The sequence below is a fragment of the Sapajus apella genome, unplaced genomic scaffold (genome assembly GCF_009761245.1).
Source record: "Sapajus apella isolate SASKATOON/1434 unplaced genomic scaffold, GSC_monkey_1.0 scaffold37, whole genome shotgun sequence".
Taxonomy (NCBI): Eukaryota; Metazoa; Chordata; class Mammalia; order Primates; family Cebidae; genus Sapajus; species Sapajus apella.
This window is the reverse complement of record NW_022436977.1, coordinates 1,844,578-1,858,920: the sequence shown is the minus strand read 5'-3', so window position 1 is coordinate 1,858,920 and position 14,343 is coordinate 1,844,578. Positions and strand designations below refer to the sequence as shown.

At 43.7% G+C, this 14,343-nt stretch overlaps 1 protein-coding gene across 12 annotated transcripts in view; it reads right to left on the bottom strand.

Moving 5' to 3' along the window:
- Window positions 1–1,178: 1,178 nt before the first annotated feature.
- HERC1 (HECT and RLD domain containing E3 ubiquitin protein ligase family member 1) overlaps window positions 1,179–14,343 on the bottom strand; it is a 234,247-nt gene continuing 221,082 nt past the window's right edge. For 11 of the 12 annotated variants that reach the window (XM_032297748.1, XM_032297756.1, XM_032297752.1 and 8 more), the window contains 8 exons: window positions 13,892–14,061; window positions 12,085–12,254; window positions 11,652–11,817; window positions 10,746–10,822; window positions 9,106–9,358; window positions 8,491–8,643; window positions 4,773–5,078; window positions 1,179–1,826 (listed from right to left, as the gene is read on the bottom strand). In XM_032297748.1, the coding sequence (XP_032153639.1) occupies window positions 1,641–1,826; window positions 4,773–5,078; window positions 8,491–8,643; window positions 9,106–9,358; window positions 10,746–10,822; window positions 11,652–11,817; window positions 12,085–12,254; window positions 13,892–14,061 (1,481 nt within the window). In that variant the 3' untranslated portion in view covers window positions 1,179–1,640. Of the gene's footprint in view, window positions 1,827–4,772; window positions 5,079–8,490; window positions 8,644–9,105; window positions 9,359–10,745; window positions 10,823–11,651; window positions 11,818–12,084; window positions 12,255–13,848; window positions 14,062–14,343 lie in introns of those variants that run through there. The other variant, XM_032297760.1, reaches the window with a different exon arrangement.

The window sequence follows — 14,343 nt, the reverse complement described above, 5'->3', positions numbered from 1 at the left end:
AATGCTACTGACTACGCTCTTAGTATTAAAGGCTCATCTTTACCCAGAACTCCTGGGGTTTCCCCAAAAGCTATAATCTCCCTCCGAGACCCAATTGTAGTTGAAGCCTTTTTAAAAATAACACAAATAAGTCATCATTCTAAATATTATTAGGTATTCTCACTAGGAAAGATCCATTTACTATATTATCTTAGCTGGCAAAACTGTATTTTTCTTTCAATTTCTCTTTGAAAACATGTACCTTCTATCTTCCTTGTGGAAAATAACTGCCTGCAGAGGGCTGGCTGTCTGGCACCTCATTTGAGCAGGCTGTCGGTAAAGATCCTGTCCAGGAAGTCCAGTGGGAGCAGCTTGTGGCATGAACTTGCTGCAGGTGAGGGAGACAAGCTGTCCACAGGCCTCCCCTCTTCCTGCGCACACTCCAAGAAGCCAGAGCCCTCCCAGCTGCTCTCAACTGGCCCCTTCCCCCAGAAACACACTCTCACCCTGACACTGCTGACACACACCAGCACTGAGGGCCTGCAGGGGCAGCTGGGTTTGAGCACCAAGAATGCAACCCCTTCCCCAGCCCTCTGCACAATTCCATCATTCAAGGATATGAGAGCCACTCATCAGTTCCCATGTTGATTGGAACATTCATCCACTTATTCACTCATTTACACATGCTAAGTGCCTGCTTGCGGTAGCCGGCCTTTCTGTAACACCTTCCACTTGGCTGCCCTCCCCACTGGAACATGTTGTTAACTGCCCTGTTCTTTCATTCCATCACGTGCTCATTTTGTCTTTGTAGGTTCTTCATAGGAAGGGCCAGGTGGCATTACTGAAGTCTTCTTTCTCCTCGTCTGGTAGAGTTGCACCCCACATTAAGTATGCTGGGACTGTCCAGAGAAGGAAGGGTGGTGCTGACAAGGGCGGAGCAGCTGAGGGAACAAAGTGAGAGAGACCCAGGATGACAGAAGAGCAATGGAACACAGGGGCTTCCAACCCACAGGGGTATCCTAGAACCACATGTAACTTCCAAGTGACGCCCACCCTCAATGTAAAGGAAAGTTTCTGAATGTGTCAAAAAGCCATCAGAGCAAGACAGGCCTGGAAGCTCATTCTGTTCTGGGCTAATGTCTGCCTCAATGGCAACTCCCAGTCAGAAGCTCTGCAGGAAGCAACACCAACAGCCACGCTCCAATTCCTGAATCTTGCTTTATTTCTCTGCATAAGGAACCCTGAACAGGCAATTCAAATTAAAACAAAATAAATATATGAATATTCATGTAAAACTGTCCTTTCTAATGAACAATTATACACCATGTACAATTTCATGTTCACTGGGTGGGTCTACAAAAATGTACCATTCCCAACTAAAAATGCACCAAAATGGTTTCATGCAAACTTATCAAAAGTGACCAAAAATATGAAGGAAAAAACCTTACTGAGAGCACTTCATTTTTTTGTTTTTGTACAATCACAGAAAAATAAAAACATCTAATTTCTTTGTTACATTTAGAGTAAATAATGTGGCCACTGTTTATAATGTTGGTTTATGTTCCTAAAACATCTATGTAGTTACCATAAAAGTATATCAACATCAAATCAGAAGTAAGCATTATTAATGGAAGAAAGGGAGGGTGAGAGCACCCGCGTGGTCAGTAGTCAGTGTCGGAGCCCTCGGCGTTGTCCACGTTCCTCGAGAGCATGTAGTTGTCCATGTCGATTGAGCGGCAGTTGTTGATGGCATAGCGCAGGCGCTCGGCCATGACCAGCTGGCTGGAGTATGGGGGCAGCCTCAGCTGGAAGAAGCAGGTCTGTGAGGTAGGCAGACTGTCATAAGGCTGTGGAGAGAGACCCAGAGCCGTGACTGGGGACATCAGAGTGCCACACGGGGGAATAGGGTTGCACATGACCTCTCTCTGCCTTCAAGATGGAACTAACATGGCCGCACGGTTAAGTCAAGTGGACACAGAGACTGGGCCAGATAGAATGAGCAGGGGCCCTACTGCCCCATAGGCCCTCAAGGCTCTGGGTGAAGATGTTCCCTCCTTTCCTCACCTTCTCCAATGTCTGTGTGTGTAAATTGAGGAGGAGCCCTGACTGGCAGGACCGCTTGAGAGAACACACTGCACACAGTGCCTGGAAGAGGGTGAGAGTGCAGTAAGAGGGGACCTGTCCCTCGTACCCATCCACCAAGAGGGTACAGACTGGAAGCCAGCTGCAGGGATCCCCCAACAGAGCAGGCAGAATGGAAAGAAAAACTGTGAGATGCAGCCAGCTTTGGGAGCCTCTTTGCCTCCTCCTCGTGTATATTCTACCACTTTTGCAGGCCCCATGGCTGCCTCGTACAGCTCACTTAAGGAAGGGGCAGTCAATTAAACCCCAGTCCATCCATTTAACTGATGGTGATACATCATTTGAAATTATAATTATGATGACTAGCTGCAAAACAGAAAAGTGTTCAGGAAGTTAAAAAAAGGCAGAAAAAATTTTAGATACATCATGTAAAAGTCTGTACAACTGAGGCAAAGACCACGAGGAATTTCACAAAGGTAAAAACAGCTACTACTGGAGAGACAGGATTATATATGTTCTTTATCTCTCCTTGCAAGCAACTGTTTCTTAAACAATTTGTAGTAACAGTAATGACATTATACTGTTTTTATAAAATTTTAAAAGGCTTAAAAAAAAAAAAAACCTGTCTTATCTCACTCAGCATCCTCTTGAAATCAGCCCTTCTCCCCAGAGCCCCACACCTAGGGGAGCCACTTGTCCTGCAATGGGAGGGGGACAGCCCAGCAGCCCAAATGCACCAGAGCCAGTGATGGATGACTCAGAGCTTGAATGAAGAAAAACTGAAAGTAGCAAGGAAGGGAGGTGCCACTAGGTGGCTCTGATGACTTAAATGTGGGTACTGCAGAAATGATCTAAAAGCCACAAAGGAAACGTCTTCCACAGTCAGTTACTGAGGCTGACAACCCTGAGGCTAGAGATTAGTGGTGGATTAACTCCTAGAAAGGCAGGGGTAGCCCAAGACTGATATAAGGCAAGGATTGTTTCCAGAGCTGAATAGAAATAAGCCATTTCCTCCTCCCCCACTGCTCTGAAGCAACAAAACAGATTTACAATTTATAGTTCTTGGCAAGTCATGCAGAAAACTTATGGAAAGGCTCTTTTTATAACCCTTCCTGCGGGTGGCTTCTCCAGCAAGCCTAGCCCAGGAGCAGAGCAGCCACCTGCAGCCTCAGGAGGCAGCACAGGGAGGACTAGCTTTGGCTACAGCAACTCCAGGAGTAGCTACTAGAAAAACACCAGAAAGCCAGACACTTAAGCTGGCAGGAAGGGCCTGTGTGTAAAGAGGCCCCACTTCCCTTACTGTTTTCTGAACAAACATCATGGGTCCTGCTCAGAGAACTTCCCAGCTCATGTGGGAGAGGGGTCTTCTGAAGAGTGGGGATGGAGACAGGGAAGAGAGGCACTCCTCACTTAATGCAGTTAAGTTTTTGGTTTGAGGGTTGTACCCAGTGTTGAGGAGGTGGAGAGAAGGAGTCTGGATAGGTCTGCCTTCAGGAATGGTAGGGGCACTCCAGGAAAGCATCTACAAAGGGTTCCTGGAGATGACTGGCACTGGGCTTGCAGGATGAATAAGTGCTTGCCAGAGATGGAAAGGGGTGTGAGGGAGGACTTACTAAAGCAGAGGGAACAGCTTACATAAAAACACAGAATTTTAAACATAGCCGGTCTACTGCGGAGAAAGGCAAACAGCCCATTATAACCAGAACATGAGAACTGTCAAAACGTAACATCAGAAAGTGGAGCAGATGCCGGACTATGGAAGTGTTTAAGACAGTTAAGGTCTTTGGCGTTTATTCCAAAGTCAACACAGGGGGTCTCTGAAAGGTCTGAAAGGAGCAGAGTGACATGGTCAGATGGGTGCTTAAGCAGGATGACTCTGGCAGCAGTGTGCATTTCAGACTCTAAGCCCTCTTATTCCTAAGCCATCTGTCAAAATGGCAGCTGGGCCGGGGCTCTGTAGCTGGGGCCTTTCGTCAGATGGCAGAGATGCAGCCCTGCCTGCCCCACAATGCACACCACACAGGCAAGCGCAGAGTGTTATTATTGCTCCCTGCATCTCTGGCTTCCTACTGGGATACACCCACCAGTTAATGGTTAATATCTTCAAGAAAACAAACAAGGCCATGACTTAGCGCAAGAAGAGGAAGTTTATCCCGCTGGTCAAGTTCAGCTTTAACTCAAGAAGATGCTAGAAGACTTAGGGAAGGTTGCTGGGTGTAATATGCTCTCTACATCCACTTAGGACTTTTCTCACTGAAGCTAAATGATATTTCTAAACAAATTTTACTCCTTGTCTTTTTCATTACTCTGGAAATTGCAAGTATTAAGCATGAATCAGCAGGCCTACTTGAGGGTCACAGTATTGTTTCCCCAACATAAAAGCAACACAGGGCAGAGAGCCAGGCGTGTTGGCTCATGCCTGTAATCCCAGCACTTTGGGAGGCTGAGGTGGGCAGATTGCCTGCAGTTAGGAGTTCAAGACCTGCCGGGCCAACATGGAGAAACCCCATCTCTACCAAAATATACAAAAAAATTAGCCAGCTGTGGTGGCAGTCGCCTATGGTCCCAGCTACTGGGGAGGCTGAGGCAGGAGAACTGCTTGAACCTAGGAAGCGGAGATTGCAGTAGCTGAAATCATGCCACAGAGTAAGACAACAACAAGGAAGCAATAAGGCAGTCACCACAAAGAGAAAAAAAAACAGCTTACTTACCCTATCAACCTTCATGATTTGAAATCTCTGAGAAATGTCAGCAGTGTTGGCTGGTAGTCGAGATCTTCCTGACACAAACCTCATGAAAAGCACCCGCTCCTCATTGGAGAACTCTTCCAGCGTGTGCCAGAACCACTGCACCAGCTGATGCTGCTCATCTACCTCGCGGTACCGTACCACTTTCTTCAAGACTTCTACAGAGATCTCAGGCATCCCACACACCATCTGCTCCAGCTGTTTTGCTGTGAGAAGGGACAGCAGCGGCACAGGAACAATCCACGACATCCCTTCTCGGACTGCAGCTACCTGCCCCCGGGAGAGGTTGATCATTCAATGAGTGTGTGTGAACTTGGCACCGCCATGGGCCCTGTGGGGCGGGTGCCTCCTCCTGCCTGCTCATCTGCTCGCCAGACCCTCCACTTGTTTCTCAGACCTCCGGGCATGAGAGTCAGTGAAAACTGCCCACCCTCCCTGCCTCTGAACCCTTGTTAGAACCTCTCCCTTTTGTGGGATTGTTACACTCCTGGTTCTCGTTCAAGTCCAATCTAGGAGCCTGCCTTCCCTCCATTACAAATCCCAGCCCACTGGGGCCCTCCCTGATGCCAGCCCCACTCACTCATATTCCTAATCACATGTAGCCATGTGCTGTCAAACTATGCATGTGTGGACACTTCACCTCATAAAGGTAAGAAGCTCTTGGAGGACTCATCTAGCTATCTAATGTTTTTTAAATTTATATTTGTCTTTTGAAAATAGTTATATCCTTTTTGTAAAAATTATTTGTGCTCATTGTAAAAAAATCTGAAAGTACAAAGAAGAAAGTAAAAAGGGGAAGTCCTCCTTTAGGAAGGCAATTGAAAAGGCAAAGAGTTTAGTCAAGAGACTTGGGCTCTAAATCCCAGCTCCACCAATTATTAACTCTCTTAATTTTTCCATCTGAAAAAAGTAGATATTACTGCTCTCACATGACTTTGATGAGAATTTTATATGAGTAACTACATGAAATTCTACGTAACTGGGTAATTCCACCCTGCTCTGTTCTCTTAGCATCACAGTGCTGGGCATGGGCAAGTTGGGGAGTGCTAAGTGGGATGCAACCAGGGGCTGCCTTGACAGCCTATTTAGAAAAACGTCTCCTCCAAGACTGTACAGTAGTGCATACCCTACACAGAATCACCACTGTTCTAGGTTTGTTTCATAAATACGTCTTTGCTCTTGGCCAACTCAAAACCATCTATCATTTAAAAAGTCCGAGAATCTGAATAGGGACCATACCTTAAGGAAGTGAGTAACTATGTGAGGTGATGGGTATGTTAATTTGCTTCACTATAGCAACTTTTTTACTATCTATATGCATACCCTATATTATCATATTGTATACTTTAAATATATGTAACACAATTTATTATTTAAAAAAACTGGGCCAAGTGCAATCAATGGCTTGCCCTGTCATCCCTACTACTTGGGAGGCTAAGGCAGGAGATCCCAGGAGTTCAAGGCTGCAGTGAGCTATCATTTTGCCACTGCACTCCAGCCTGGGTGACAGAGTAAGATCCTCTCTTAAAAAATAAAATAATAAAAAACTGGTACTAAGGTTGTCCCATAAGGATCAGGGATTGGCAGTGAAAGCAGTCTCTACTGATAGTAAAGATAATACCCCACCATTGTCTGCCCAACGAAAACAAAAATGAACAAACAAGCTGTTATGCTTGGTGAAATACAAAACAAAAGCTGTCTGGAAAAGAAATTAGGCTGCGATATGGGGCTGGCTGCTTGGAGATGGCAGAGGGACAACTGAGAACAGCTATGGGATAAACACTCAGTTCTAAGCGATGAAGAGGAAGTGGAAGAAGAAGAAGGGCTTGTGACTGAGAGCAGAACAAAGCCAAGGCGGAGCAGAACACAGTTGTGGAGAAAGAGTATCTAACCAATCCTCAGAAGAAGGGACCTCAGAAGAGTCTGGACACTACCTTGGAGCCTGGTTTGGGGCTTGGCTCTGACATGGGCACTCAGTGCTTTCTTCTGTGAAACAGTGACAGCAATCCTTACCTCACAGAGTAACTATGGGAAAAACAGCATGCAAGAGTGCCTAGCACCATGGCTGGCCTGCAGGAGGTTATCAATACATTTCTAGTCAGTTATTTATTCTCTGAGTACTAAAAATATTCATGAACTGGAGATAAATACTAATTCTTGGCTGTGTAATCGGCATCACTGACAAGACCCAACTTCATTAAGCTAAAGTTATCATTTTTCTGAATGGACTTGGCCCAAAGCCAAAGTGTAGGCAGGAGCCAGGAGTGAGGGGTATGGAATATATAAACTTCAAATTACTAAACTTCTATAGCTTCACAGCCTGGGTCCAGCTCTTGAGAAGACCCCAACATATTCTGCAAATAGAGGATTATTGAAATGGCTATTAATGACTGTATTATCAAAAGAACAATTTTTGGACATGATACTTCTGTAGTCACTCATTCACACTCCCATTATTTATTAAATGCTTCCTTACCTGTCAGCACAGAACAAGGATAACTCAAATGAAATAGAAAATGTATTCTTCATTCAATGTCTTACAAGCTAACTGAAGATATAAGACCTAAATTCTGGGGCCTAATTCATAGACCACAACATAGAAATATGTGATACCTCGGCCAGGCATGGCGGCTCACAACTGTAATCTCAGCACTTTGGGAGGCCGAGGCGGGCAGATAATGAGGTCAGGAGTTCGAGATCAGCCTGGCCAATATGGTAAAACCCCACCTTTACTTTAAAAAAAAAAAAAAAAAAAAGCTGGTGCCACATGCCTGTAGTCTCAGCTACTTGGGAGGCTGAGGCAGAAGAATCACTTAAACTGAAGAGGTGGAGGTTGCAGTAGGCCGAGATTGTACCACTGCACTCCAGCTTGGGCGACAGAGCAAGACTCCGTCTCAAAAAAAACAAGTATGTGATATGTTTTGAGACTTAAAGAACAGAGGCAGGAGAGGGAAAGGGAAATCAATATGAGATCACAAGACCAGCATTTGGGGGTTCATTTATGTGGGTCCTGACTAACCCAACTAGAGTTGGGACACTGAGTTAGGAAGCAGTAAGACATGAGTACAAATAGAACTAAAGAGGAGTAAGAAGACAAGGTCCGAATGCCAGACGAAAACTTGGTCTCAGTCCAACCAAAGACCAATTCACAACTGATTTAAGGCATTCAGTAAGGAGAAAAAGGCCTGAGAAGTCTCTGAATAGAGTTTGAAATATAAATACAAAGCAATCACCAGATGCGGTGGCTCACGCCTATAATCTAAGCACTTTGGGAAGCTGAGGTAGGTGGATCTCTTGAGGCCAGGAGTTCGAAACGAGCCTGGCTAACATGTCAAAATCCTGTCTCTACCAAAAAATAAAAAAATTAGCTGGGCATGCTGGCATGTGCCTGTAGTCCCAGCTACTGGGGACACTGAGGCCAGAGAAGCACTTGAACCCAGGAGGCAGAAGTTGCAGTGAGCTGAGATCACACCACTGCACGCTAGCCTGGGCAATAGAGTGAGATGCTGTCTCAAAAATAAATAAGTAAATTAATTAAATAAATAAACACATACATACATACATACATACAGAAGAATCAACAAAGTAAATGGATACTAGCAGATGTTCTCATAACCAGTCAGCTCTCATTTGGAGAGAAACCCAAGCATTCATGTGTACCTCCCAAGATACTTCATCTCACCTGTCGGTCCATCTCATGAAGTCGATATTCAATGGCCCTCTCCACATATTCCTTCCTATTGGAAAATGTGAGTGGGATACTATTTCCACCAGGAATTATAGGAACCATTTTGCCATCAGCACTCTGGCCAACAAAAGAATCGAGAGGAATCATCTAGGAACAAAGAAAAAAGAATTTTTATTACATGGTAGAAATGACAGCAAAAAGCATTTTACACATAAATATAGCACAGCAATAACAAACTCACAATTTTTAAAGATAGAAACAAGGAAAACAAGACAGGTAGGACTGATCAGGCTACTTGATCAGCAGGAATGTGATGACTCAGCCAGCTATAGTTAAAAATGGGACCAAATCTCCCTATTCCCAAACCAGGCCTGTTGAACTCTGGGGACCCCAGGTCCCCCACTCCACCTTGGTTTCCTTCGTTCTTCACTCTAACAGGCAGAAAAAAATTAACAGGGAAGGAGCAGCTAAGGGCAGCAATGGCATAGATATGGCATGGTTCAGCCAGACAGCAAGTGGAAGACCATATCTCAGTTTTACACAGAAACGTTCTAGCCTGTGCATATAGGAAGTCAACACCAGCAGAAACACAGACTGGCCTGGGTTTACCTCATGGAAACTCTCCTCGGTAATGCCACTGTCTTCAATGTGAAGAATGCTGTTGAGAGTCTGCACGTAGAGCAGATCCACCTCCTCCAGGTCCTCCAGGGTGAGTGGGACACAGCACAGCTGCTTCCACACCAAAGGGGCCAAGTGGAGGTCCAGAGGCTTCTTTGTGCGAACGGCAACCCCCATTAAAATTCCTAAGAACTTAAACTGCATTAAGTGTTCATCGAGGCAGGCAGAGGGGTTAAAAAGGAACCTGCAAAATTAAAGGGAATATTTCAAGCAATATTTTCCTCATTTCTATTAGCAGTAAGTTAGCAACGACAGCTACAGTATATGGTCTATACTTGTGCTGTTCAGCATGGTATCCATTAGCCACATGTGGCTATTATTGTTTTTTTTTTTTTTGAGATGGAATTTTGCTCTTGTTGCCAGGCTGGAGTGCAGTGGCGTAATCTCGGCTTACTGCAACCTCCACCTTCCGGTTCAAGCAATTCTCCTGCCTCAGTCTCCCAAGTAGCTGGGATTACAGGCATGTGCCACCATGCCTGGCTAATTTTGTATTTTTAGTAGAGAGAGTGTTTCTCCCTGTTAGTCAGGCTGGTCTCAAACTCCCAACCTCAGTTGATCCGCCTGCCTTGGCCTCCCAAAGTGCTGGGATTACTGGAGTGAGCCACCAGGCCTGGCCTACATTCGGCTATTTAAAGTAATTAAATAAAACTAAAAATTCAGTTCTTCAGCTTCCCTAATCACATGTTGAGTTCTCAAAAGCCACACGTGAACCGTGGTTAATGTTTCACACAGCACGTAGACTATATTCTGAACTATTTTTAGAAGAACTATGTAAGGGTCTTAAGCTACCTGCTCCAGAATGCCGTATTTCCTAAAATCATTCTGTTTTAAATTTACAAGTCCATGAAACAGGATCCAAAATTCAAAATTTTGCAAATATAAAGATAATATGTAATTGCAAACAGTAAATTTTGTGACTTGCTAGCATAATAAAACTTTTAAATAAATTTTGGTGCAGAAAATTCATTACAGGGAGGCCAAGTGGACCTTCAGAAACATAAAATAAGTCAGGTTTCATGATCAAGTCTGAGCCTCCTCTCCCCTCTATATAATCATTGATTGGGTCTCAATAAATACCAAGTCTTGATGGAAGTGCTTCCTCTTTTTTTTTTTTTTTTGAGATGGAGTCTCGCTCTGTCGCCCAGGCTGGAGTGCAGTGGTGCGATATCAGCTCACTGCAACCTCTGCCAACTGGTTCAAATCAAGTGATTCTCCTGCGTCAGCCTCCCGAGTAGCTGGGATTATTACAGGTGCACACTACCATGCCCAGCTAATTTTTGTATTTTTAGTAGAGACAGGGTTTTACCATGTTGGCAATGGTAAAAATCCTCACCTCAGGTGATCCACCTGGCTCAGCCTCCCAAAGCGCTGGGATTACAGGTATGAGCCACCGCACCTGGCCTGTTTCCTCATCTTTGACAAGAGGATAACAATATTTACTCCTTAGGGTTATAATAAGGACTGAAGGGGATAACAGGTATAAAGCACTGAAAACAGTGCATAGTAAGCACTCAATAAATGTGAGCTATTATTATTTTAGACATATAATGAACACTTGCTGACTGCCATACCTGTCCCTGTTGTAACCCACTTCTGCAGTGGCATTGGGAGAGGGTATAAGAAGGTCAACAACACCAGTTTCAAGTTCCTGTAGAAGAAAAAATTTTTTGAGAAATGACAATCAAACACATGGAGAGAATACCAATTAAAGATCATACTAAAAAGAATATTTTGAGGAATTTATCATGCTACGTGACAACCAACGATTTCCTAATTTACTTTTGTGGTTTCAGTTTAAAATGAAATTAGGAAATCCCCAATATGGAAAGCATTCATGCATGAAGAACCAAAAGGAATGAGAAAGTTAATCCAGTGCAGGAGTTGTGGTGGCTGTGAGCAGAGTGTAATGATGTTTCAAATAGATTCAATAATGATAGCCAAGCATTATTTTAGTCACAGGATTTACTGAAAAAATCTTTTTACTAGGCAAAGCTGGAAAGGACAAAGCTGATCTGGACGCAAAGCTGCCAATGCGGATCTTAAAATTAGAACTGGTCTAATTTTAAGACCAGTTCTTAACATTTATTTTTCAAACTCCCCTGGAATTTGGCAGTTCTATTTTGTTCTAAAAGCGCCAGAAAAAATCAGAGCACATGGGTGCTCCTGGATTTGTCTATTACATAAATGTGAATATATGCCATTGTTGTTTGCTCTGCCAATATTATAACACAACAGATGGTGAATCATTGGTAGATGTCTAAGAACTGATATTTCTGTAGTAATGTATCTTGACAAACCATTTCAAAAACTGTTGCTCTAATTTACCTATATATCACTAACAGCATTACTTTATATGAGGCTCACAAATACATCCTTGCTACATCTATAAAAACATGCCTGACAGAATGATCACTGAAAACAACAAAATGGCCACTAGCAGACTAGGTAACTCAGCAGGGGACACTGCAGGAAAATACCTGGCACATCTCTGTGATGGTGTCATCAAACACTCCTCCAGCATCATCAGCCCCTTCTCCAACCAGCTTAACCTTCCATGCTCGGGAAGGGAGACGGAGGTCTGACGCATTCAGCTTAACTACTTGTCTTGCTATTTGGACAAAAATGGGCTTACACTTCCGACCTCTTTAAAAGAAAGGGAGAAAAAAAGCAACGAAATACAACGCTTACTGATTTCCCCAAGATCACGTGATAGCTTCCCATCAGTGACTGAAAAAGCTAGTTTAACAGCCAAACACTCTGCTAGGCCCGCTGTAACCACACTGGGTACTAGTGTAAGTACTATTACTATCTACCCTACCTTAGAAGTGAGGAAGCTAAGGTGCACAGAAATTAGTAATAATATTCGTCTGAAAAAGTCCCAGCTAGTGAAACATGCATACATATGCTAACCTGGTTGATATCCTCTTTACGGTAATCTGAGGTCCATAGTTTTTGCCTTGAACCATGGTTTTTCCTATGGAACGCACCATTGGAAGAGTGTAGACTCTTGGGGCTAACAAAGGCCGAAGTTGTCCCTGTACAATGCCCCAAGTTCCAGCATTATAATGGGATGTGCTGTTCTGTAACAGAAAGTATAGTTATCAGAAATGGTAAAATCTAGACTTAAAAGAAAAAATAATTTTCACTTGTAGAACATGCATTATTTTGGTTGGGCACAGTGGCTCATGCCTGTAGACCCAGCACTTTGGGAGGCTCTGGTGGGCGGACTGCTTGAGCCCAGGAGTTCAAGACAAGCCTGGGCAACATGGCAAAACTTGTCTCTACAAAAACACAAACATTAGCTGGGCATGGTGCTGTACTCCCAGCTACTCAGGAGGCTGAAGTGAGGGGATCACCTGAGCCCAAGGAAGTTGAGGCTGTAGTGAGCTGAGATCATGCTACTGCACTCCAGCCTGGGCACAGAGTGAGACCCTGTCTCAACATTATTTTAAAAATTGAAAATAAGAATACATATGCTTTTAAAAAAGGACTTTAAAAGCATAAACTCAGGATTAGTAGCTATCAGCAACCTTTAAAACATTTTTTTCTGATAAAATATATACTTGCTATTTTTAAAAACCTTAGAAAATACAGAGGATACACACGTGTACACAAATTAAGTAATTCCAAATCCTAACATAAAGAGATGGCTCCATTAATAATTTGATCTATTTTCTTCCAGCTCTCTTCTGTATATATAATATTTTTCACATTGTTGCTATCATTTTGAGTTTTCTCAGTTAACTTTACATTATAAACATTTCTCCAACTAATTACAGTTTGCTAACACTCTGTTTAGTGCTGCACAAGACTCTGCTGCCTGGCTGATTATCTATTTATAGCAGTGATTTGTCAAATCTCTCTCTCTCTCTCTCTCTCTCGATCTCTCTTTCTCTCTCACACATACACACAAGATAGTTAGCCAGCTTGTTACTGGAATAGTGCATAAAGATAGAAAGATCAGCAAAATTTACTTCATTTCTCCAACCTCCCTTTCCCCAGGATCCAAAATGCTAATTTGAAAGAAAAGAAAAAAGTATCTGAAATTTCTCAGATTCGTTTACATAACAAAACCCTGACTGTGGCTCTAATAGCTTTGTGTGGTTACGTTTTAAAATCATATTTTTGACTTTGTAGAGATGGCATGCATAGTGGCTGGGTGCAGTGGCTTACGCCTGTAACCCCAGCACTTTGGGAGGCTGAGGTGGGTGGATCATTTGAGGTCCAGAGTTCGACACCAGCCTGGCCAACATGGTAAAACCCTGTCTCTACTAGAAATACAAAAATTAGCTGGGCGTGATGCCGCATGCCTGTAATCCCAGCTACTTGAGAGGCTGAGGCAGGAGAACCGCTTGAACCTGAGAGGCAGAGGTTGCAGTAAGCTGAGATTGCGCCACTGCACTCCAGCCTGGGCGACCGAGCGAGACTCTGTCTCAAAAAAACAACAACAAAAAAGAAATGGCATGCTTAGCCATTCATACTTGATTTTTTGACAAACCAAATCACAGAATGAAGATCACTCTGTGTCCAGCTGCATCATGACCAACTTCTAGACTGTCCCTAAATAGCAATAAAATGGGAATGGAATTGTTATCTTATTAGCCATGAAAGAATTTTCCAAAGGCAGAGGGAAAGGCCCTGGGGCCTGGCGAGCATGTCATGGGCACTGCTTACCACGCCAGTCTGTGCCTGGCTGCTTACCACGTCAGTCTGTTACCTGGTTGTTGGGGCTAAGGTTCAGCAGCCTCCAGGATGAGTACATGAGGTCAGAGAAGTGGTAAAGCAGCCGGAGCCTGGCCCGCACCGTGTGAATGCTGACTTCTCTCAGTGCCCCATACTGGGGGGGCACTGTGTCAGGCAGGCCCAGCTGCAGAGGTACTGACACACCTGTCCAAAAACCAAATGGGCACTTGTGAAGGAAACAGCATTGCTTTCACTTTTCATATTTTGAAAAATTTCAAGCATAAAGAGAAGTTGAGATAATTATGCAATAGACACCCATTCCAACCTCTATTCATCAATTCACTTTAGTTTTGAGTGTGCATTTGTGTTGGTTTTTAAAATGTCTTTATCAGGGGGTGGAGATAAAATAAAATGTCTTTATCATTGTGGAAATGAAATCTGGTATTTTCTCTTTTCATTTCCCATTTATTTAATAGAACTTAGTTC